Source organism: Trichomycterus rosablanca, chromosome 23 (genome assembly GCF_030014385.1).
Source record: "Trichomycterus rosablanca isolate fTriRos1 chromosome 23, fTriRos1.hap1, whole genome shotgun sequence".
Classification (NCBI taxonomy): Eukaryota; Metazoa; Chordata; class Actinopteri; order Siluriformes; family Trichomycteridae; genus Trichomycterus; species Trichomycterus rosablanca.
In genome coordinates, this window is record NC_086010.1 from 16,117,691 (window position 1) to 16,144,012 (window position 26,322).

Genomic DNA, 26,322 nt, shown 5'->3' on the forward strand with positions numbered 1-26,322 from the left:
CGTCTCTGACTTTACATCTACAAGGTGGACCAACTAGGTAGGAGTGTCTCATAGAGTGGACAGTGAGTGGACACGGTATTTAAAAACTCCATCACACACTAACTAACACACCACCACACTGCAGTGCAGAGAATGATCCACCACCTAAATAATACCTGCTCTGTGGTGGTCCTGACCATTCTGACCATTAAAGAACAGCATGAGTGGGGGCTAACAAAGCATGCAGAGAAATAGATAGACTACAGTCAGTAATTGTAGATCTACAAAGTGCTTCTATATGGTAAGTGGAGCTGATCAAATGGACAGTGTGTGTAATAAGTGTGAAATAAATATCAATCAAATACAAACCCTGCATGGTTGTGTAAAGGAATAAATCAGTAAGTTAGTGCACTAAATCGTTTTTATTGTTAACCCCATTAGAATGATAAATTAGAATGTCAATCCTGATGCAATGACATACAAAAGATGTAAGCATGATCCAAAGTGTCTTAGTTACAGGCGGCATCTCATACCATCCAAACACAAACAACGGCATTGAAAAGGAAGGAAAAGAAAACACATGATAACGTAATGATAAGAAATAAACAGCGTATTTATAAGGGAAAAACTCTTTTTTTTAATATTCATATATTTATATAGATTTAATATTAGACATGCATCTCTCATCATGAAAAAGCCAATAACACTTAGCCCATAAGCAGCATAGAAACAGCACAGAGGTAATTAGAGCTCAGCCTACTAAAATACTCCATCTTCATTTCTTTCAGTTCATACTGTCGGAAACCGATACACAGCTTATATATGGATTCATCTGAGGTAGCAACAAAGTCATCAGCTCCGTCTGAAGTGTTCATGTTCGGGGAAGCGTTGGAAACGTTCCCTCTGATTGTCGATGAGAGCTCCCGGTCCAATGAAATGTTACAGCTTTTTTTCTCTCTCGCAAACGAACGTCCTGTCGCTCTCGTATAGCATATTGAAAATAAACCCTGTTCGTCTAAGCCTATAACAGAAGGTCATACAGGGGTCACTAAAATTCCTATAGTAAATAAGGTGACAATATAAAGAGAACTTTAGATTTAGATTTTTTTTTTTTTTGTTGTTGTTTGTTTTTAACCAAGATAAGATTAATAATCTTAATAACTTCAAAAGTCAAAAGTTTAAAAAGAAATGAAGCTACACAGAGAATAGGAAAATCTCAGATGTACATTTATAAGAAATGGTTTATACAAAACGCCTATATAGTGAAATCTTTTTTTTATATATCTATTTTATATAATTCATAACTGTGTAAACTTAACTTGGTTAACATATTCATATCAATATTATTTAGCATACGTACATGCATACATTTTGTACATTCGAACTGTGCATACATATGGAAAATATAAAAGCATCTAGCAAAGAAAGGTCTTAAAGGTGCACTAAGGAAAACTTGTGGTACGTGGTGTGGAAGCAAAAACGTATTAATGATGTGGAATGTACAGTGCAGGACAGTGCAGGTAATCCCATATAAGCGCAACTCCAGAATCAGTTTATTCTTGTTGTCATCATTTCTTCCTCATTAGAAACGTATGGGTTGCAAAGTGTGTGTGTGTGTGTGTTTGAGTGTGTGTGTATATATACACATATGGAGGAAGAATTTAGTACAATAAAGGTATAGGGCTCTGAATCGGGCAGCTGGAATATCAAAAAAATCATCCTTTTTACGCTGCAACGAGACGCTGCTCCCACCTAGTGGTGATAAGCGAAAACAACACCCGAAGAGTATTGGAAATTTGCTCTTGTAGTGATCTCTAATCATTTACTCTTTCTGTGCGGCCCGGTAATAGATGGCCGGGTGGTTGGGGACCACTGCCCTAGGGACCTCGACCTCTGTGTGTTACTGAACTGCCGGATCAGCCACGACCCTGATGGATCCGGATAATGACAATGGAAAATGAAATTGTGTGTATGTACACTTTAAGCTGCCATGTGGAGCAGCATGGCTCTTCTATTCCTATGTCATAACGTGTCATGGTGAGAAAAATAAAACAAAAGTCTTAGCGTACCTTTAAGCGTTTAGTATTATTACAAACGTCTGCTCACGTTAACGTTAATCAATAAAACAATAAATACGTTCATAAACAAGATCACATTACAATTTTGCAAACGATTCTAACCAGAAACGTATTTACTCACTTTTTTTTTTAAAACCAGTAGTCAGTGCACTGACTAAAAAGATGCTGCACGTTGAACACGCGTGCAGGTCGGGCGGTCCCGAAGCTCCCACACACTCCGCGCGAGGTGTGTACGCATGCATACGAAATTTGCATACAAAGAACACGTCATGCTCTTTGTGAGTGAAATAAATCGATCGATTTGTAGCTCGTTTAGCTGCTTTTGTTTTAGTTGCCGATAAAACATCTTCTGTACAGAAGCCCGGTCCGAAATTCCCAGGCCAGAGTTTTTCTTTTTAACGACCTGCGACCTCTGCTCTGCACTGCGACCGTGGTCTACGGAGCAGGAGACATAAGCACGTCGCCGGAGGAGCTCGACAGAGGGCTGTCCAGCGTCGGAGCAGGTACCGAGTCCTTCATCTGCTGTTTAAGCTCGGCGATGATGCGCTCTAGCTTCTCCCTGGCCTCCCTCTCCCGGCGGAGCTCCTCCTGCAGCTCCTCGCGGTCCTCCTCGGCTCGGTCCAGCCTCTGACGCAGCTCCAAGAGCTACAAGCGAACCCACAAAGAAAAAACATCATCATCAGCTACAGACTGTATAATGTACTAAGTATGTACACTATATCTCCAGAGGTATGTGGACACCCCTACTAATACTACACTAGGTTGACATGTTTCAGCCACACTTGCTCATTAATTTATACATATATTGACAAAAAATTTATTTCATGCTTTTAACTTTGTGGCAACAGTTTGAGGAAGGTCCCTTCCTGCTCCTGTGCACAAAGCGAGGTTAATAAAGACATGGTCTAATAAGAATAAGAATAAATAAAGAGGCAAAATGAAGAATAAACCTTTATGTAGAAGTTTATTTCTCAGAATTATACACAATATTAGAAAAGAGTGGCAGTGAATTCATGTCAGGGTGCTAATGAGGACCAGTCGTCGGTCCTCATTTACGTGATTTTTGTCAACTCTTGTTTATTGATATTTGAACTAATAAAACTGGCTTGGTATTTATAATTTTACTCTGTAACACTTTCATACTGTATAAAGGTGCAAGTTGACTTTATGACACCAGTGTCTTAACACCCCCCCCCCCCCCCCCCCCACACACACACACACACACAATAACTCAAGATATTTCTCTTCTACCTTTCCTGCTCTTGACTTTACATTACATACTACACACATATGTGTGTGTATGTGTGTGTGTGTATATATATATATATAGTATAGTACATACAGTGTTTTCCTTTATTGTTGTAATTGTCATACTGCTGTATAATAGTAATTGCATTACATATCAATATTTAGTATTTAATTCTACTCTATTTTATTTACTCTAACTGGAGTACTCTTTGCTGGAGTAAAATAAAGTCAATAAAATGCAATATATGTGTGGACAATACAGTAACAAGGTTTTAAAAGTCTCTATAATATACAAACAGAACCTTAAACTACTAGCAACGAGTGAAGCTACCCGACAGGGGGCGGTAGTTACCACCCTGATCTCAGTGTGCTGGCTTGGTTTACTGCACGTTTTGCCTGCAGTGCTGAACAACGTTGTTCTGTATGTTCTGTTTAGCCTTTAGTAAATTAAAACTCATGTCTAGACGCTGAGTAGCTTACGTACATTATATATATATATATATATACACACACATGGTATAATCTGGTAAGCAAGCTCGTTCAGTCAAAACTCACTGCACGTGTGTGGTTCTACACTGACCTATCATACCTGCTGCGGTCACCATCATGTGTGTCTGATGCCCCAGGTATGTATAACGGACTCAGGATATAACAAACTATCCTGCCAGATACCTTGAAGTCTGTAATAACGGCACTGTACTGTATATACGCAACGTATGACTGCAAGGGTGCTCTAGTGGGACGGTGGTAATATACGCTGACCTGCTACCGGCTGTATAATAAAAATGTATACAAGGATTTGGGTTGCTTTATGGCAATAAATTAAGTAATAAAAATGTGGCTATCTGGTCCCACTGTGGTTTACAGATATAATGTACAGTGATAACATAGTTACCTTGAAAAAGTAATCTGATTACTGATTACTGATTACTCCTTTAAAAAGTAACTTAGTTACTTTACGGATTACTTGATTTTAAAAGTAACTAAGTTAGATTACAAGTTACTTTATTAGTTATATAATGCGGTCCGCTAATGTATCCCATAATGCAACTGGAGCTGCGTAGGCGATTGAAGCGAAATAAGAAACAAGAAAGACGCGCAAAGCGGAGAGTCCTCTGTTCACAAGTGTAAGTAAGATAAATAAAATAAAATTAATTTAAAAGACAAATAAATAACAAAAAGACGATAAATATCCTAAATTTTGGCGAGTGGGGTTTGTAATGAGTCTGTAACTATGGTGATATTACGTCATCACGTCCCCACGGCATCACTTGACGTTGGTAAGACGTACTTTTTTACCGGCCGAGTAGTGCATACTTCCTCCAATCTAGTACACACTCTGTAAGTATGCGATTCCGGACGCAGCCCGTGACTTCATTGTTGCATAGGACAGACGTCACTCCCCGAGACGCAAGAAGTAAGCAAATATATATCTTTTTACTAAGGAAAATGACAAAAATAGTAACGCACAGTAACTTGGATAAGTAACTTTAATCTGATTACTGGATTGGAAATAGTAACGCGTTAGATTACTCATTACTGAAAAATGTGGTCAGATTAGAGTTACCTGACATCAGTGATAATGTAAAGCCTGTAATGTAAAGAGGCTGTTCGTGTACAGTGCACAATCGTTTATCTAATTATTATTTTACTCTGCGACCCATTTTTTTTTGGCTCACGACCCACCCAAGGGTTTGAAAAACTCAGCTTTACGTGTTTCGGCTTTTTGAGCTTCAGGACGTCTGGCAACCGCCCTGAGGCACGAGCTGTTCGGTCGGAACGACGGGATCCAGTGGGAGTCTAGTGGTAACGCAGGGATTTTCCTCCCAGCTACAGCGCCGGTGCTGCAGTGTTTTAGTTTCGATCTGACGCCAGCATAAGCCGTTGATCTGTATCGGATCATATCTAACCCATTTAATCCGATCTAATCTAGCGCTCTGGGCGTGTCTGATGTTATCTGATGTCACCAGTAACTATTCGAATCGGCTTACCCACCATCCTGGGCAGTTTTACCTATTCGTGGCCCTTGTCACTGATAGCAAACAGAAGGTTGAACTGGTTCCGGTATCTGAACTGGGTCTGTAGTGGTGATTAGGTGATCAGGTGCCGTACCTGCGCGGCGTAGCGGCTCTCCTGCGTCCGCTCGGCCCCCTGCAGCTCTTTGCACCTGCAGCTCTGCTGCTGCCTCAGTTGCTCCAGCCTACATTTCAGCCTCCGCTGCTCCTCCTGCACCTCCCCCAGCCTCTGAGCGTGCTCCATCTGCACCTCCCCCAGCTTCTGAGCGTGCTCTGCCTGCGCCGCCTCCAGCTCGCCCGTCTCAACCTTGCGCAAAGCCTGCAGCTCCTGCTCCCAAGGGCAAAGGAGGGGACAGAAGACGAGGTCAAACTTTGGTGCATTGTACTTGAGGACTTAAAGGATAATCAGGCATGCGTAGTGCATAATGCAGTGCGGAGCTCATGCGTAACCACTGTAGCGCAAACGAATCGTATTAACGGGATCGTGTAAAGACCAGGAACCTTTTCCAGGTGCTGTTGCTTGAGTAGCGTGGACTGCAGCTTCTCGTGTTGAGCGTTGTACATCTGAAGCACCTCCACCACCATGCTGTCCTTGTTCTCCTCCGTCGCGCCGCTCGGAGCCTTCTCGCATGCTGGCGTTTCTATGGAAACTCTGGGTCGCTCGTCCAAGCCGCCGTTGCGCTGCGATTGGCTGCCCGAGCATTTTGTTTTCTTCACCCCTGCAGAATACGCGAGAGAAAAACACATATTAAAGAGGAACGTCTTTATCGTAAATAAATACATGGAATCGTGCCAGACTTGCGTTTTCGGACCTGAGGCGGCGGGCGCTTTGGGCTCGAGGTCCTGTCCATCCTGGGCTGATTTTTTCACGTCCTGGTTGCCTCCGTGCTTGAGCGCGTCCGCATGCCATGCCTCGGGATCTTTCTCAGAACCCGGGACCGTGCTGGAGCTGGTCATCTTGTCGTGCATGTAAAGATACCAGCTAGGAGGGAAACGCAAGAAGAGACGTCGAATCTCAGTGGTGCTACCAACCGGCCAGACTTATATACAGACTGATTGATGATTGGCTATGTCTACAGGATTTGGACGAATCCACTAAGACCATTTCGAGAAGTGAGGATTAAACCCAGCGCTCTAGGGCTGTACAGCACTACATACAGACTACCAGATGTGCCCATATATACAGTATATGGCAGTGGGAAAAAGTAAATGCCCCCTGTCTGTCCACCTGTATCACCCTAAAAGACTAAAAGCTTCCTTTAGTAGCATTAGTATGGACAAAAGTATTAGGACACCCCTTCTAATTTTTAAATCCATGTCTTTCAACCACACCGTGTAATAAATCAACCATATGTACATAAAGGCATCAGTTTAGGGAAGGTCTCGTCCTGTTCCAGCATGACTGGGCCTCTCTCTACACAAAGAGTTATTTAAAAAACAAGGGTAGCCAACACCTCTATCACCCTAAAAGCTAACACTAACAGCTTCCTTTAGTAGCATTAGTATGGACGAAAGTACAAGGACACCCCTTCTAATTTTTGAATCCATGTGTTTCAACCACAACCATATATACATAAAGGGATTAGTTTAGGGAAGGTCTCGTCCTGTTCCAGCATGACTGGGCCTCTCTCTACACAAAGCAAGCTCTGTACTATAAAGCCATGAAGAAAAGCTCCAGTGGCGCCAGCCCCTCTAAACAGCTTTGGAATGAACCGGAACATCCATTGAGGCTTTTCAGACCAGCGTCAATACCCAGCCATACAAACGCTCTATGTACGGCTAGGGCCGGTAGAAGTCAGAAGGTGACTGTTTTAAGCCTGACCACTGCCAGGTTGCTCCTGTGGGGCCCTCGAGCAAGGCCCTTAACCCTCATACTGTAAGATGCTTCGGATAAAAGGCGTCTGCAAAAATGCCGAAAATGTAAATACTGTATGTCAACGACTGAATGGGTGAAATTCCCACAGACATACTTCAAAGTCTTGTGAAAAGCCTTGAAAAGAGTGGCTGCTGTTACGGCGGAAACGATCACATTGAGGGCACTGTATTTTAATACCATTTGTTTTTGAAATATTATACCCAACAAGCTCATGTTCAGGTGTCCAAATACTTTTGGCCATATAGTGTATATTATACAGTTAAATCATCAGTATCATTATTATTATATTATATAATAATAAAATGATGGGTGGCTTGGTGGGTAGCACTGTCGCCTCACAGCAAGAAGGTCCTGGCTTCGATCTGTGTGGAGTTTGCATGTTCTCCCCGTGTCTCCGGTTCTCCTCCCACAGTCCAAAGACACAGAATTGCCCTATAGGTGAATGTGTGTGTGTGCGGGAGTGCCCTGCGATGAACTGGCGCCCGTCCAGGGTGTTACTGTGTGCCTTGCGCCCATTGAAAAGCTGGGGGCTCCCCCACCCTGTGAGTAGAGGTAAAATACTGATGATTGCACTTCTAATTCCGTTTACCTTTGCCACATGAGATCGAGTTGGCTGGGGTCCTCCTTCAAGTTGGCGAGCAGACAGGGCTCGTACGCATAGGCGGGAAAAGCTGCCGCCTGCACACAGAAAAGAAGAAGAACGAGTTTAGTCGGTCTGGTTTCGTCTGAGCGAGGAAACGAGGCGACAGATCTAACAGTTCGGCTGCGTTTACCTTCCCCTCCAAGCTGCCCTCGCAGAGTTTCTCTTTCCCCGAACAGAGATTTAATCCCTCCTCTAGCTGAGCGCTTTCCTGTAAGACAGAAACAGGGATAGTGTGTCAGTACGGCATGGCACGGCGTGAAGGGGGAGGCAGGATTAGCTCTCGGCTTTCTGAGCGTTTCTTTATGGCGGGCCGAGTTCCTGGAGGCCCCATCACGCTCTCTTTCGGTTAGCAGACAGGAAGGCATGCGTAAATGAGAGCGCGAGGGGGGGGGCGGGTGGAGGTACTTCGTACGAGCGGCCGGAAGCATAATGAAACCCACCAGTCACTGCGCCAGACACGGTGGAAAAAAACACCCTGGGAACAAACCAGTACCATTGTATTTATTCATGCCCATTCGAACCAGTTCGTATTGTTTATTTTATTTATTTATTAGGATTTAACGTCATGTTTTACACTTTGGTTACATTCATGACAGGACAAGTAGTTACTCATTACACAAGATTCATCAGCTCAAGTCTTTTGATACGGGGAGAACATGCAAACGTCACACAGAAGGGTCACAGACCGCCCCACCTGGGAATCGAACCCACTGTATTGTCAACCTAGTTCCGATCTGTCCATCGAGCATATCAAGAAGTATTTAAGGCAGAGATCTGATCTCAAAAAGGATACATACAGTATCATAGGTATTGCAAGGAGCGTGAAACTACAGCCACGCTGCCTTGCTCAGGCTGCTCCTTTACAAAGAATACTGTAGAAAAGAATCCCTGTGTTTTGAGTACATGTGTATCCAACCTCCAGCGCAGCATCAGCCAATGTACAGGCTTTGTTAGGAGAGGTGAGATTCGAACACACAACCTTTCGATTGATAGCCCAGAGCTTGAACCACTGAGCTTTTAAACTTACACCTGCATTCACTCACTCACTTTCTTAACTGCTTATCCAATCAGGGTCGCCTTTGGCGAGCCTCGGTGCATTCGCCCGATTGTTATGTGAGATGGAGCTAGAACACCACCCTGGAATACCCTAGACAGGGGACCAAAGACTTGCCCAGTCGTGTCTGTCTAGACGCCCGGCTGGCCGATAAATCCGGGTTCGAATCTCAGCAGTGGTGACTGATAGTAAACAATTTGACCACAAACGTTTTTTGTTCTGGCTTCTGTAATACCAACTGTCACTCCAAGTTGCAAAATCAGCGGCTATGACTAAAGGCAACACTTCTGGATCAACCACAGCCGTTGTTGCAACTATAAGCCTCACTTTCAGGACTTTAACAACCAAGTTGCATCAAAGTGTTGAGGCTTGATCGGTACATGGAGCAGAATCCGACAGGGCACATATGATTTTCACTGTAAAATACGGTGGTGGTAGCATCGTGTTATTAGGGAGCTGAACTGGAAGGGAGGCTTAAGCACACTGATCCAAAGCAACACTATGTTTGATCCGTCAAACTTCGGTGCTTGAGTCGTGCAGAGATCCGACATTCGAACACCCGGCGGTGCTATCGGCAGGTCGGGCGTCTACACAGGCATGATTTGCTATGTCTGGGCGAGCAGAACAACCGAGATATTAAGAGGTGCACTTGTTGGTGCCAAGTCCTCTAAACACGGAGGGTGGTTCAATGGGTAGCACTGTCGCCTCACGGCCAGAAGGTCCTGGGTTCGATCCCTGGGCGGGGCGGTCCGGGTCCTTTCTGTGTGGAGTTTGCATGTTCTCCCCGTGTCCGCGTGGGTTTCCTCCCACAGTCCAAAAACATGCAGTCAGGTTAATTGGAGACACTGAATAGCCCTATAGGTGCATGGGTGTGTGTGGCGCCCCGTCCAGGGTGCTACTGTGTGCCTTCCGCCCTTGCAACCCTGCATGAGCAGAAATCCGACAAGGCACATATCATTTTCACCGTAAAATACGGTGGTGGTAGCATCGTGTTATTAGTGAGCTAAACTGGAAGAGAGGTTCAAGCTAACTAATATAAAGTATAATAATCCTAAATATTCAAACATCACCCCATCTGTCTAGAGATGTTGGGAACATGCCTAGATATTAGGAGGTGCACTTGTCAGTGCGCTCTTAGTGCCGGTCCCAAGCCCGGATAAAAATACGAGACTTGCATTAGGATGAGCAGCCGGCGTAAAAACAGTGCCAAGTCCTCTAAATACGGAGTGTGGCTCAATGGGTAGCACTGTCGCCTCACGGCAAGAAGGTCCTGGGTTCGATCCCCAGTTGGTTTGCATGTTCGTATGTTCACCTGTGGATTGATGGATCTTGGGTAATGAGTAACTACCGTTTCTGTCATTAATGTAACCAAAGTGTAAAACACTTAAAAAAGTAAGAACTTTTTAGGACACAAAAACTACCGAGAAACAGACGGCCAACTAATGTTTCCCCTTAAGATATTTATATCTGGCCGTGCCATCTAACAGACTCAGATTATTATCACCCAGACAGACTGGTTTACTTTTTACGTCTCCTAGAAACTGGACAGGAACTGCAGGTCCAAGCATTTTCCGCTCTAAAGCATTTCTATGTGAAATCATGCACGCCACAACTGTGTGTGTGTGTGTGTAAATGTGTGTTTGTGTGCCGTCTGGGGTGTGTCACGTGGTTCTGGCGGCATGAAGGCTCCAGACGATTTACGACACGCTCTGACGCGGCTTATCTAGTGACCTCAGTGGAATAGTTGGGTCGCGCCGGTCCTGCCCACGGGCCTGTTCGTTCAGCCTTCCTGTCTCGGCGTTAGACGAACATTAACAGAGATATGTCTAGGTTTCAGACGCCCAGACGTTCCACCCAACGTCTGTCTGTGATTAATCCACAAAGACACACCCTTATTCTGTCCTACGTGATTAAAGCTGCTGATGTAACTTTGGAGGATTGACATTCAACCAATAAGAATTCAGTATTCCTGATTATGGCTGATATCTGGAAACTTCAGGCCCTGTGCCCATATAAATAGGGATAGTTTGCCAGAATTGACCTCTTTCTTTAAGTCTAAAAGGAAACCCAATTTGTCACTTTTTGCTGAGGGGAAGGACTACCTTAAATCAGAAGCTGCTAAATGACTGACACTGTCTACAGTCAAGCAAGCTTTACACCGCCATAGGTTTAGAGTCTGCTCTACACTGGAGGAGCCGCTGTTCAGTCACATCTATGTTCCAGCAGATTCTAATATATATATATATATATAGATACATAGATATATAAATAGATATATATAGATATATAGATATATATATAATGTGTGTGTCTATATTTGTGTGTATATATATGTACACACGTATCGATATATAGATATACAGTATGTATGTGTATATATCTATATATACTGTATATATGTCTATATATCTACATCAATTTATATAATATATATACATGTATGCATATGTGTAGACAAAGATATATGTATGTATATGTCTCTGTCTATATATATATATATATAATGTATATATATATATATGTGTGTGTGTGTGTGTGTGTGTACGTATATATATATATATATATGTCTATATGTCTCTCTCACAGCCAAGACATAGCCAGATCGTGTCTGTATTTAGACGCCTGACAGGCTGATAGCACCACTGGGGATTCAAACCCTGGATCCCAGCGGTAGTAAGCTAGCGGAATGCAGCACTTCCACTTGCCACTTGAGCGCCTTCTTCTTCTTCTTCTTCTGATTATTATTATTATTATTATTATTATTATTATTATTATCATGTCTAAGCCATTTTTGATATAGAAATAAATTATTATGCCTTAAAAACTAAAATATAAGTGTCAGGTCCATAATCAAAAAGAGCCCATTTCTTATATTCAGTAAAAAATGAATCAAATAAATACTTCAATTTATTACCCACCTATCCTACAACCTCTCTTGACTCTTTACATAAAATATCTGCACGTTCAGGGGGAGTCTGTAAGACGGCTGGAAAATTCCTAAAATATTTTACACAATTTCCTGCCTTCTGGCACCTAATAATTTCTAACCGCATTACAGTCACGACAGCTTTATCAGAAGCGTAAGAATCGCTGCTGATACCGTCCGCTATCTCAGACAGCGTTAATAACGGCCGAGACAAAAACCAACGCGTGCTCTATCTCGCCCTCCTACGCTACGGCACCGTGCCAAGTACAAAGGTCACCGGTCTCTTCTTTAGAACGTGTTATGTCTGTTTGACACTGAGATTTGACTGCGGCTGGGAGAAACACCGCGCCGCTGTTTTCCACCGAGGCGGATGTTATGTCTGCATCCTGCGTCTGCCGTCTGTGCTGATTACACAGCTCCAGTCCGTTCCTGTTCAATCTTTCATTCGGGCCGCCAGTCGCGCCTTTAAAGGAGGAGACGATTTCCCAGCAGTCTCCGGGTGTTGTTTAGTCTCCGGCTGGCCGTTATATAATGAGATGGAAATCGAGCGGGTGTTCCGAGAGCCCGTTGGCTGGGAAGGAGGCCGGGGCCGGGGCCGTGCGTTCTCATTGGCCGGGACGGAACTCTTGCAGGGTGAATGGAGGGCCTGCGATGGGGGAGCGGAAAAGCTGCGGGCGCATGTGACAGTCTGTCCTGGCCTGTCGTTTTTTTTTTTCTTTCCTCTCTCGCTGCACGTCTCTGGTTCTTTCCTCATCTGGTGTCTTTTTTTTTCCGATCTCCGTTTCCCACCCACTTCCCTCCCACGCACTCGGTCCTCGCTGTTTCTCTGCCCTGTTGCCGTGGTTCCTGCTGTTTGTGCAGACTCCGAGGACGGCCGGGGCGACCCTGACCGAACAGTGTGCTGCGGCTTCCTTTGGGAAGAGGGGGGAGAGAGAGGGGGGGGGGGGGGGGGGGAGGGTGGAAGGGGCGGCGATGCCTTGCGCTAGCGTATACGGCCTGGCTTGGGCTCGCCTGGTACGAGCTGTTGACTTCTGTTTCAAAATATTTATAGCCCGCCGCAGGGACACGTATCGTCCGGCGGACACGTCCCATTCCCTGCGCCAAACTGTTTCAGAGCGATTACTCCGAATATGTCACCCATTACTCATCTGTGTCTGGCGTACTTTACCCTGAAATCACTTCATCACCTCAAGCCGACGGAACAGTCTGAAAGCACCTCGACACAGACAGATCTTTGTAACTGCACCGGAGCATTAAAATAAAAAAATCGGACTAAATGGGACACGTAACATGATTAAAATACTCGTACGTCATTCTAAAAGAAACTACTCCCATCAAACGTACTAAAAGCTGCAAGTGTCCACTGGCTCCAGTCACACTATATACAGCAAAACTGCTTTTGCGCTGGCGGTGGCAGATTCACAGATTCTTGCCGCTGCACAAAAGTACTTTTGCACTAGCCGTGCCATTGCCTCCTATAAAGCAGATTCACAGCTTTAATACTCAGCTTTCACCGCTTGCCGCTGCACAAAACTATATACACAGTCACACTATATACAGCAAACCTGCTTTTGCGCTGGCGGTGCCATCGTTTCCTATGAAGCGAGGCAGATTCACAGCTTTAACACTCGGCTTTTACCGCTTGCCGCTGCACAAAACTACTTTTGCACTAGCCGTGCCATCGTTTCCTATGAAGCAGATTCACAGCTTCAACACTGTTTTTACCGCTTGCCGCTGCACAAAACTGCTTTTGCACTAGTCGTGCCATCGTTTCCTATGAAGCGAGGCAGATTCACAGCTATAACACTCAGCTTTTACTGCTTGCCGCTGCACAAAACCGCTTTTGCACTAGCCGTGCCATCGTTTCCTATGAAGCGAGGCAGATTCACAGCTATAACACTCAGCTTTTACTGCTTGCCGCTGCACAAAACCGCTTTTGCACTAGCCGTGCCATCGTTTCCTATGAAGCGAGGCAGATTCACAGCTTCAACACTCTGATTTTACCGCTTGCCGCTGCACTGAAGTGCCATTGTGAGAGAAATACAGCGTGGCGACTAGTGACTAGTTCAAACAGGGAACTATGTACTCTTAACGCTAATTACAGATGCACTACAGATCAGTCAAGCCAAGATACACCTTATATATAAACAGTATAAAATATTAACAATGCTGACGTCCCCCAAACAGCCCCCCAAATATCCATGAAAGGCAACCCTTACCAGATGCTGCAGCTTGGTGTCCAAAGCAAGTGCGCTGAACTTCAGTTTCATCGCCTCCAGTAGCTGCTTGAGTTTTCCCTCGTCGGCCGTGTCGAGGTACCTCCTCCCGAGCTGCAGGTAGCAGGCCCACTTGGCCGAGTCGAAGCCCCAGTGACACGTGCGCTTGTCGGGCTGCCGGTGCGAGTGCATGACGAAGCGCTGGGGGCAGAAAAGCTGCCGGCACTGCAAGCAGCGGATGCACGGGGCGCCCGGACCGGCGTACAGACGAGGCACGAACAGGCCTTGGCATTTCCCTAGGCACTGATGCTCCACCCAGAAGCCGCCGGCGTCCTCGGCCTCTCTGTCCTCCTCGTCCGCCATTCTGTGGTCCTTGAGTAAGACGTTGTCTCCCGGGTGAAGAAGGGTGTTGCAGAGCCGCTGGGCGTCGGTGAGCGTTATGAGGCCGCAGGATGGTGCCCCGGGCGGGAGGACGCCCAGCACTTTGAGGACGTGCAGCTGGGAAGCGTTGCAGCGGGAGCAGTAGACGTAGAGCTGGTCACAGACGGCGTTGATCTGCTGCAGGGAGAAGTCCCGCAAGACAGTATTCAGGACCTGGGGCAGGCAGAGTCGCAGCTCGCCACCCACCGAGAAGCAGGAAATGGACTCACCCTCCAGGTTGCAAAGGACAAGCTCCGTCGAGCTGTCTGGAGGCACCAGTAAGGGTCCTACTGCCACGTTGCCCTGGGCGAAAGAAGGGACCAGCTTTTCCTGGCTGTACTGGCCGGAGAATGCAGCAGGGCCGCCTAGAGAGCACTGGCTGCTCAGAGTAAACTGGGCCAAAGTGTTCCTCAGGGCCGGGCTCAGATCCAGTGCACCGTCCCGCCCGTCCTTTCCCCTGGAGACCTGGTGGTAGCCAAGAAACTGCGAGTCCATTTCCACAAGCTCGGTCTTTATTTCGGGGAGCTTTTTGCACGACAGGTTAAGGGCAGCCATGACGCGCTTCTTGATAGGGGCGGCTTCCATCGGCCGCTCTCGCATCAGCCTCTTCACCGGGACTCTCAGGAGAGTCTGGTCCTTCTCGGGGTGGGAATGCTTGTTCTGGACCTTAGCCATTTTGCAAAGGGTGACCGGGATATTAATAACTACTCTTTAATAAACCAGGTGGACCAGTGGTTGCTCGGGAACAGAGTATTTTTATAGGCTAGGGATCATGGTGTTGACCTGAATTTCAAGCGTCTGGAAGAGATCTGTAAAAAAAAAAAAAAGAGTGATAAACATTTTTAACATGTTCATCTCGTCAGAGCAGAGCAGATAGAAGTGCTATCGCTATTTTATCGCTATCTCTAATCACATACTGTACTGAACAGTACGTGAAGTAAGTCTGCGATCTATTTACATTTACATTTTCTGCATCTAGCAGACGCTCTTATCCAGAGCGACTTACAGAAGTGCTTCCATAGCACCTACTCTAACGATCTATGATGTTACGATGATAGTAAGGACTCGAAACTAGCATGTAGGCTAGCTATACTTTTTTTTTTTTTTAATTATCTATTTTTTCCCCCAACTTTTATCCCCATTCTAGTCGTGTCCAATTACCCTGATTGTGTCCTCTATACTGATTCGACCCTTTTGCCGCTGACTGACTTGAGCCCCCTCCGGCACGCAGTCAGTACAGCCTGCATTTTTCACCCGCACGGGCCGAGTTCATACACCGAGAGACACCGCGCACGGAGGGTCGCACCCCCCTCGATGTTATTCCTCAGCCCTGTGCAGGCGCCGTCAGTCAACCAGCAGGGGCCGCACTCGCACCAGTTATGAGGACCTGTGCTCCGACTCTACCCCTAACCCTGAACAACAGCCAAACGTCGTTCATACTGCCGCCCAACCCAGTCGGAATGGCAGAGCCGAGTTTCGATACGATGCATCTAGAAACCCGACTCTGGTGAGCTAGCGTACTTTACCGCTGCGCCACCTGAGCGGCGGCTAGCTATACTTATCACAGATCTGATTCCGCTGATTTCGGATCAGAACAAAATGTACGTAGTACTCAATCTAGCAAGCAGGCCAGCTAGATTACTGGTCAATTAACTAGCCAGGTGAACCAAGATACGACTCGCAAATATACAAGCAATCATTGATCAGCCATAACATTATGACCACCTCCTTGTTTCTACACTCACTGTCCATTTTATCAGCTCCACTTACCATATAGGAGCACTTTGTAGCTCTACAATAACTGACTGTAGTCCATCTGTTTCTCTGCATGCTTTGTTAGCCACCTTTCATGCTGTCCTTCAATGGTCAGGACCCCCACAGGACCACTACAGAGCAGGTATTATTTAGGTGCTGGATCATTCTCAGCACTGCAGTGACACTGACATGGTGGTGGTGTGTCAGTGGTGGAGTTTTTAAACACCTCACTGTCACTGCTGGACCGAGAATCGTCCACCAGCCAAAAATATCCAACCAACAGCGCCCCGTGGGCAGCGTCCTGTGACCGCTGATGAAGGTCTAGAAGCAGTAGATGAGCGATCGTCTCTGACTTTACATCTACAAGGTGGACCGACTAGGTAGGGGTGTCTAATAGAGTGGACGGTGGGTGGACACGGCTGTGTGACTCTGATCCACTAATACCAGCACAACACGCACTAACAGAATAAGAGAATGATCCACCGCCCAAATAATACCTGCTCACTCTGTGGTGGTCCTGTGGGGGTCCTGACCACTGAAGAACAGGGTGAAAGCAGGCTCAAAAAGTATGCAGAGAAACAGATGGATTACAGTCAGTAATTGTAGAACTACAATGTGCTTCTATATGAGAAGTAAGTAGAGCTGATAAAATGGACAGTGAGTGTAGAAACAAGAAGGTGGTTTTGATGTTATGGCTGATCAGTGTATGTAGGGCACTTGAACACTGGCACCATAACTGTTACCTACAAGGGTGAACCAGCATGTTCACCGATTACCGCGTTTGTCGTCTAAACCCCCAAATTGTGGTGGTTCTGGATCTAGATCTGCCAAACCCTGTTTCTTTATAATAGGAACCTCTGTTCAAATCGAAGGTTTTTTTCCGTATCGGCGCCCGAGGCGTAAACAACTGTTTAAAAGAGTCATTACTGCACACCAGCAGCTTTACTCGGGCGAGTGCAGACAGACCCTGTGGTTTTGTCCTTTTGCTCTCCAACCATTCATGACTCTAGGCACGTATCTTAATTGAACGTTGAGCGTTCATACTACAGATCCAAACGCCAACAACGCCAACCATTCCAGAGCATTTCGTTGAGCATTATTCTCTATAGTCGTGTATTGATCTGAACACCATCAGCGAGCTTGGCTGACTGTAAGTCAGGCAGTTAGCACCTTTTTCCCCACAACCATTTAGTTCTCATATGATGCCTACTCTGATCTCGCAAGTGCCTTGCGAGGAAGTATTCCTCCCCCGACTATTCATTCAGATAAACCCGAGATCTGTCATGTTAATCAGACATTCATTTTCAGTCTGATGACTGATCTGGTAAAAATGGTATTCATAGGTATTCAACGTCTTGGCTGAGTCACCTTGCTTGCTATAGTGGTATTTTAATAAAAGGAAAGTATTTTCCAGCATATCCGCTGTGCTCAAGGGTCCAACAGCGGGTGCTTGGCAGAGCCAGAATTTGACCCAACAACATTACAATTGATAACCCTACACAGAGCCGTACACATGGAGCGCCTACTATCTGTCCCAGTGTTTAACATGTAGCATAACCGAATCCACCTTGATGAAAAGCAAAACACTTTCATAACTGGTCTGAACAGCTGAACTGTAAATGCTTGATCATGTTTTATGGCGCTTTCTTCAAGGTAAAATGCTGTACGGTGGACTTTGAGCATAAACAGTTTGGTTATGAATGGCTGTCTGATAACATCATGGGAGTGGGAATGTTTGCGTGGGTGGGTGGAGGGTATCTTTTCTCCCAACCCCCCCAAATTTACATTTACATGTTTCTTCAGAGGCAGGAAGCAATACAAAGTAGGACGACAAACTGTTTTGCTTTCGCTGCTCTGCTTTGTTTTTTACAGTCAAATAACTTCTCATGCAAAGGCGGGTTCAAGTCCTGCCAAAGGCCCGTAGCTCAACCATCAGCTTCACCGGTCACAAAAGCAAACAAGGCGGACTCGCTCGATACACGAACGATTCACATGTTGTAATGGTGTCAACAGTGAATCTAGGATTTAAAGACTGAACCACAAGCTGAAAGGAAGGCGAGAACGTCAGTCTGTAACAACTAGGAAAGTCCAACCCGGTGTGCCATCATGGACTTTGTGTTTCATTCTGTGTAATAACAGATGTATAAGTCATTTCAAGAATGCACTTCATAAATGAGGTCAGTTCACTTCATAGGGTCTAGAAAAAAAGTCAATATCATATCATAAGTCAATGAGGTGATATACAGTACCAGTCAAAAGTTTGGACACACCTTCTCTTCAGTGGTTTTTCTTGATTATTTTTATTTTCTACATTGTAGATTAATACTGAAGACGTCCAAACTATGAAGGAACACGTATGGAATTATGTAGTGACCAAAAAAAATGTTAAACAAACCAGAATATGTTTTATATTTTACCAACTCTACCTCTGCACAGCACAACTGATGGTCTCACACACATTAAAAAGCAAGAAATTCCAGAAATTAACTCTAGACAAGGCACAAACGTTAATTGAAAACCTATTCGAGTAAAATATGGCTACATTAAAGAATATAAAATATAAAACATATTCTGGTTTGTTTAACACTTTTTTGTTTACTACATAATTCCACATGTGTTCCTTCATAGTTTGGATGTCTTCATTATTAATCTACAATGATGAAAATGTAAAAAAAATCAAGAAAAACCACAGGAACTTTTGACTGGTACTGTATCTCTGGGTGATTTTTAGTGTTCTTGGATCATTCTGAGTGTAGTATGCTACACTAGCTAAATTGAACGTTTACATACATTTAAAGGCTACTGAACATGTATTTGATTCAGTCAAGTTGACTTCTCGATTTTATTCTCAATATACATGCAGCAAATTGGAATTCTATAATACCATCCAACTTTGTGCCAAACCTTTCCTAACCCCTTGTTAGTAATGATTGATTATACAGTATCTGGTGCCTATATAAACGGGGCACCAGATATACACATGGGTCGTCTTTCCAAAGTCTGAAAACCCCAAACCGTCATAATTAGGTAATAATGAAGTAATAAATATTGAATTTGATTGGGCATTGCTGGAACATGGGCGAGACTATCCAGACTCCTGGAGGCTTAAAGACTAGGTGAATAACCAGCCAACAAGGATTTCGAAGGTCATGCACAGTTACAATAAAATAAACGATTCCAAGGATAAACCATTCCACTTCACTCCATTAGAATAGAATAGAATGCCTTTATTTGTCATATATAAAGCTTGTTTGGAGGCTGGGGTCAGAGCGCAGGGTCGGGCATCGTACGGCGCCCCTGGAGTGGAGAGGGTCAAGGGTCTTGCTCAAGGGTCCAACAGTGGCTGCACGGCAGAGCTGGGATTCGTTGTGATAGTCCCTGTGATAGTCACATTGCCATTTTGGGGATTTGGTGCTGTCAAATTCCATAATGCCATCCAACTTTGTGCCAAACCTTTCCTAATCCCTTGTTACTGGGATAGTGGTTGGGATTCGAACTCTTAACCTTTCGATTGATAACCCAAAGCTCTACCCACTAGGCTACCACTGCCCCGGTGATAGTCCCTGTGATAGTCCCATTGCCATTTGGGGGGATTTTACAACCGACAAACCAGTCAGTGTGAATGAAATAGGGATTAGAACAAACTCTCACGACTCTGTTTTTGTCCCTGCGCCTTTAAACGTACAAAAATGAGTCACAAACACCAGCGTAACTGCAAGTGACAGACACGCCACCCCCACCCACCTTCCCACCCCCCGCGTTCCTGCATGGGACTTACTCAGTCAGTCAGTCACCCTCCCCCCCCCCCTCCAGTCGTCTCTTTGCTGTGGTAATGACATTCACCCAGTTCGAGTACCTCTGCGGGACTCCCCCCCAATGTTTCTGCATTTCACAACAAATCAGGAAACCAGCAGCGTTTCGACTGTTCGATTCGACAGATAGAAATAAATCCCACGATCGACTGATTCCTTTAACCGAACGTTCCAGATCCCCGAACCAAATGGCTCCATTAGCGAATGAATCCTCACACGAATGCTCATTAGAACCGCCTTTTTAAAAGCCATTTTATTCGAACGCATATTACACATTACATCCATTCTGTAGCAGGACGCGATTCTTTTAATACAGTAGTACCACAAGGCTCGCGTCTAGGTCTGTCTACGTTATGCGACGTCGTGTACAGTTTAATCCCACAGCATTAAGCTCTACACGTCGCCGCAGACAACCGAATTAGGTTCCGAAATAATCCGACCAAGGTGTCGAAACTGCAATAACCCAAATAATACAGCACAGAAAGCTTTTAAACGTATCTTACCTCTTTTGGAGGATTCATACACAGAAATATCCGATCTTTATATGAGATCAGACGTCGTACGCGATCCTAAGCCTGGATTCTGGGTGTTTACCCGCCGATGCGGTCGGTTCTGCCCGTCTGTACTCGATTCCCGTCTCTCTTCACTAATTACCGAGTCGAGCGCTTGAGGGTGATAGACCAGTGACGTCACTACACTACCCGTCTGCCGACGTCACCGGAGACGACAAGCTTCCTCAGGACCGGAGACTGCCGCGGCTACACAGACAGCAGGCGGGGTTTTATATTTCCCCCCACCTCCCGGCTCCTCTTTCCTACAGTAAACCGCCTCGACGAATCCGAATCTCTTCGCAGAGACACTGAGCTAAACATACAAACACGTAAATAATAAGAGACTGAAGGTTTTTATCTGTTTTAATGAGACGCCGACTTAACGGTCGCCATGCTAACACTCAAACGCTATTGCAAGTCTCGAGAATGTAGCGCGAGCGCTGTTCGATTCTAGAAATTTCGGAGTCGACTCCGACTTCGATTCCGACTCTGATTCTCAATGGAGTCGACTCCTAGTGTTACTGGGTCACGCAGCGTTGTGGTAAATTGTACGCTGTAATAATCCATGACAGATGTCAAACTTGTTGTTTATGTATGTATTTATTTATTTATTTTCACTAACGGCCTAATTTTAATCTTTTAATCTTAATGTTTGCATTGTATGCTGTCATAATTAAAAGTCACTTTGGATAAAAGTGTGCTGAATGTAATACATATACATTTATTATGTCATGTTTTCAGAAATGGTCCTTGCCAGCGGTCTCTGTTTGTAAGTTGTTTGGTATGTTCTCTCCGTGCCATCTGGTATTGGACAGTGGTAGCCTGCCTTGTGGGTAGAGCTTCGGACTATCAACCCGAAAGGTTGAGGGTTCGAATCCCATCCCAGCCCTGCCATGCAGCCACTGTTGGACCCTTGAGCGAGGCCCTTAACCCTCTCTGCTCCCCGGACGCTGTACGATGGCTGACCCTGCGCTCTGACCACAGCATCCAAACAAACTGGGATATGCGAAGAAAGAATTTTGTTATACTGTACTTGTGTATATGTATATATGACAAATAAAGGCGTTCTATTCTATTCTATTTATTTACTTGGTTTACTTCTACCTTCCAGAGACATAACATTAAATAAACTATAAATGGCTACTATTAATTGTCCCTTGGTTCAGGTGAAAATGTGAGTGTGTGATTCTCACAATAGATTAACACCCTGTTGTGTATTCCTGTGTCGTGTTCAGTGTTTTTTTCTGTAAGCTCCAGACTTTCCATGACGCCAAATGAAATAAAAAGGTTATTAAATATGAATATGGCTGCACACCAGCTTGTTACTAGTTCTGCCATTCAGTGAGCCTGTGCCCACCGTAACTTCCGATTTATGTTCTTGGCTGACGGGAATTAAACTGTCTTACAGTTTTACTGTTGTAGTCTGTCAACCTTATGGGCATGTTGTGCTCACCACAAATGTAAAGACGGGGCAATGGTAGCTCAGCGATTTAAGTACAGGACTAGTAACTGGAAGGTCACTGGTTCAAGCCCCACATCTGCCAGGTTGTCACTGTTGGGCCCTTGTTTGCTTGCAATGTATACAGTCTCAGTTGTAATTTGCTTTGGATAAAGGCGTCTTCTAAATGCTGAAAATGTCAAAGTAAAGAGTGTTTTTTTTTAATTACCCTTGCCATCCAGTCAAGATCATTCAGATCACATATTTCTAAATCCTAAAATTTAATATGATACCCAGAGTGTTTAAAAAGTATAAGGTGTTTACTGATTATCAGTACAATACACTACAACAATTCACCTAATGAATGATAGTCATTCATGAGCTTCACCTTAGATCTTTCTTAAGTTTATCTTGCTAAATAGCTTGTTCTGTTTTGTACAATGTTTTTTTTAGCCCTATTTCATACTTTTCCCTCGGTAATATACCAATAAACTCATGTGCGTGGTGGGATGAGAGGAGAGATCCGTTAGTAATCGATAATGGAATCTCCGACTTTACGTGGGCGAACTTCAGCCGAATCACTTTCACCAACAGGAATCGACTCCAAAGTTTCAACTCGTTTTCTATCGCTTGTGATAGGAGAATCGACTCGTTTTAAGAGTCGACTCGAAACTCTTAAAGTGAAACGTTCCCGGATGTAAGCCACTCGCCTTGTATACGCAAGTGGAAACTACAGCCCAGAGAAACTCATGACACTGACGAGTGATACCTTTATTTTTTGGCTAGAATTTCGACTATTTTAGAAAGAAAATTGCACATTTTCTCATGTTAAGTTGCCCACTTGTACATATAATCTCAAGCACTGGCAAACAAATTGTGGTTAAGTTGGTAAAGTGCCATGTTACCCTTTAATTTACACTTAATCACCCATAATGACAAAGTGAAATGGTTGGTTGTTTGTCCAATAGGTACTTCCATCTCTAAACAGATGTTTTGTAGCTCTTTTAGAGTAACAGTTGGGTTTTTAACTACCTGCCTGAGACCAAGACCAAGTTGTGGTTAAGTAGGTAAAGTGTTGTATGTAAACAGAGTATATCACACGTGTTTTTTTACTTCACGTTTTTTGACCTGTGGCCTTCAATCCAAACCTAAACCTAACTTTCTTGCACTAGGTTGTATGTTTTGCTTTAAAACAGCTTGATAATCTTTCATTTTTTCCCTTTATTTGGTTGAGGCCTCCATTACCTGAGGTGGTGAAGCAGCCCTATGGATACGCCACCATGTTTGACTAGAATTTCAACAAATTGCTCTAGTTTTGTTCGTCTATCCGCTCAAAAGTGTTCATTGAACAGTACCTTCTTAATAACATTGCATGGCATGGTGGCTAAGTGGGTAGCACTGTTGCCTCACAGCAAGAAGGTCTTGGGTTCGATCCCCAGGTAGGGCTCCCCAAGTCCGGGTCCATTCTGTGTGGAGTTTGCATGTTCTGTCTGTGTGGGGTTTTTTCCCGGAGCTCCGTTTTCCTCCCACAGTCCAAAGACGTGCAAGTGAGGTGAATTGGAGACACTAAATTGTCCAAGACTGTGTTTGATATAACCTTGTGAACTGATGAGTCTTGTGTAATGAGTAACTACCGTTCCTGTCATGAATGTAACCGAAGTGTAAAACTTGACGTTAAAATCCTAATAAACAAACTTAATAACATTGCACACTATTAAAAAAAGAGTTTGGATGTGGCCTTGTACCCTTTACAGTGTTTGTGTTTGAAGATAGTAGCACTTCTGATGCTTTCAGACAGCTTACCTACCTTCGCATTTGTGATGAATCAGGGAAGGAAAGTGCCATTTTGAAGCATTAGTGCCATAATTTACTGGTTAATTATACCTTTCACCTTTTTGTTATTAGCTGTTGTGTCTTAAACATATACAGACATATAGACTTATTTTTTCCTAGAAGATATGTTATATAAAATATAGGGGTGCCAATAATGGGGTGAATTATTAACACTTTATTGCACATTGTACTTTACCTCATTAAGTGTAGGTAAAGTTTTTTTTTTTTCATTGACTGACTCAAAACTAGTCAATCACTAAGGATCCCCCCTTCCTCAACACACGTATATTTGGTTTCGGTATCTGTCTGGCACATCTGCTGATTCTGCTTGGGTGTGTTTTTCTCTCGCTACAGTGGATTTAGAAAGTATTCAAACCCCTTGACTTGTGTGTGTTGTGGATTTGTTTTTGAATGGATATAATTGTCATTTTACCCATTAATCTACACTTAATCACTCATAATGACAAAGTAAAATGGTTGGTTTGTCCGACAGGTACTTCTATCTCTGAGCAGAACTTCTGTAGCTCTTCCAGAGTGACAGTTGGGTTTTCACCTACCTCCCTTAGACCAAGACAAGACCCTTCTTATCCAGATGCCTTATTTGACCAGACGGCAAATTTGAAAACGGTTCAAAGTTGTGCCAAGATTCTTCCAGTTCAACTGTCACCATATGCTAAGACAAAATCTGTCTGAATAGCCAGATGTAATCTAAGAACCACTATAAATAACAGGTCCACCATTAATTAGAAGCTAAATAATTGGTGACACTCTCTACAGTCAAGCAAGCTTTAAATGACCATTGGCTTTAAGGCTACCATGCTAAAATGAATCCACTTTTCCTGCGTTATTATATTTTGTCAAGAAACTTCAGTCAAGCTTTAGGGGTGTCCGATTTTAAGCAGGCAGCCTCGAAGCATGTGGCGATGTAAACATCCAGCCAGCCAAAATAAATGTACAAAAGACTCAATTTTATACTGATCATTTAGTCCCAGAAAGTCAAAACAAATCATTTAAATCCCAAGACTACCATGATATTTGGTGCATTTCCATTACTAGTGAATGTAAACTTGTGGACGTGTATTTACAAAACAGATTTAGAGTAAGACAGGCATCATTTGCTTGCTAGCCAAAGCAGCCTTGTAGTTTCAGTGCAGGACTACAGCATCAAGTGTGAGAGATATGTTTTGACTGTGCAGTTACGTTGAAATAAATGAAACTTCGTTTATACAACCATCCCTCGCTGTTGTGGTTTACAGATGTACTTGAACAACCTTCATGCTTTTGCATGTCAAATCAGCTGGTTCAGACGAGTTCAATAGGTTTCTCCAGAGCTGGTTTTTAATTTAGATCGTAAAGATGAATAAGATACGGGGTTTTAGATATAATCAACATAAGTGTTTCATTAATCCAGGCTACGATGGAAGAGCACTTGGGAAATTTCAAACTTTGATTATGAAACATTGACTGACGACAATTTTCAAACAAATACAAGTACACCACTCACTCCTCATTTATCAGTATCTTAGTGTGTAGATCTGCTCCCACACAAATATGCAAGTGAATTGTGAAGTCCTTATTTGTCTATTCTGCCTGTTGTAGTGTCTGTATCAGCCTTGTGAAATGGCTAACTCCAAGCATTTGCATTCCCTTTTTTGTCAGATTCCCTTCTCCTACCTTGCTGTTAGCGAAGTGCCAAGGGCACCCATTTGCATCAGGCTTTGCATTTTTATTCCACGCGTCTAACAAGGCTTTTCTACTCTGACCCGTCCAGGGCAAAAGTGACTCGGAAGGTACAAGGGGGAAACACCTGTGCCCTTGCAAATCGAGATTATACACACTTTACCGTGGCCTGACGGCTACTGCAAAGGTCATATTAGAGGAAATGTGTTCATTAGCAGGCCAAGAGATGTAGTGACTCATTTTTTGCTTCATAAAATGACTCTTGGCTGTTACAGGTTATTTCTTTTTACTTTGAATTTTAAGATCTGAAACGAGAATGAGCTTCGAAAGGGGTCTGCGAGGTGAAATAAACAAAGAGAAGTGGCAAGGAATATTCAGTCAGTCAGCAAAAAGAGGTATTGTACTTAACTATCAATTATGTTTAAATAACTAAAGGTTAATACTTGAAAGTTTGAGGTGTGGGTTTAAAGTAATGGGCTGAATTTGGTTAAGAATAAATTTTAAAAACCCGTTTGGATTACCTTTGTTACTGTATTTGTCAAAGAATAATTCTTGATAATCAATAGAACACACAGAGGGATGAATAAATACGTATAATTTATATTATGCCCCATGTATTACTCAGTCAACTAGTCAACCCAATGATTTGGTTAACCAGTATAGCTAATTGAACACAAGACTCTAGTCAACTCTGTAGAAAAATGTATCTTTCAATCATGACAGTTCGCCTTTAATTTATCTGTCCACAAAGACTCCAGGGCTTGAAATGCCATCGAAAAGCATCTACACAGTACAAGT

At 44.0% G+C, this 26,322-nt stretch overlaps 1 protein-coding gene and 1 long non-coding RNA gene across 2 annotated transcripts; one reads left to right on the forward strand and one right to left on the reverse strand.

Annotated features, from left to right (window-relative positions):
• Positions 1 to 382: 382 nt before the first annotated feature.
• On the reverse strand, positions 383 to 20,653 carry skilb (SKI-like proto-oncogene b). Its single transcript, XM_062985355.1, has 8 exons — positions 20,526 to 20,653; positions 14,039 to 15,264; positions 7,970 to 8,047; positions 7,786 to 7,874; positions 6,133 to 6,302; positions 5,822 to 6,039; positions 5,418 to 5,648; positions 383 to 2,702 (listed from the first exon to the last, which is right to left on the reverse strand). The coding sequence occupies exons 2-8, from the start codon at positions 15,128 to 15,130 to the stop codon at positions 2,493 to 2,495; spliced, it is 2,088 nt and encodes a 695-aa protein (XP_062841425.1). The 5' UTR covers positions 15,131 to 15,264; positions 20,526 to 20,653; the 3' UTR covers positions 383 to 2,492.
• Positions 20,654 to 20,831: 178 nt separating this feature from the next.
• LOC134300896 (uncharacterized) lies at positions 20,832 to 21,653 on the forward strand. The gene is made up of 2 exons (XR_010007382.1): positions 20,832 to 21,165; positions 21,315 to 21,653. It is a non-coding gene; the product is annotated as an uncharacterized LOC134300896 (long non-coding RNA).
• Positions 21,654 to 26,322: the final 4,669 nt, after the last annotated feature.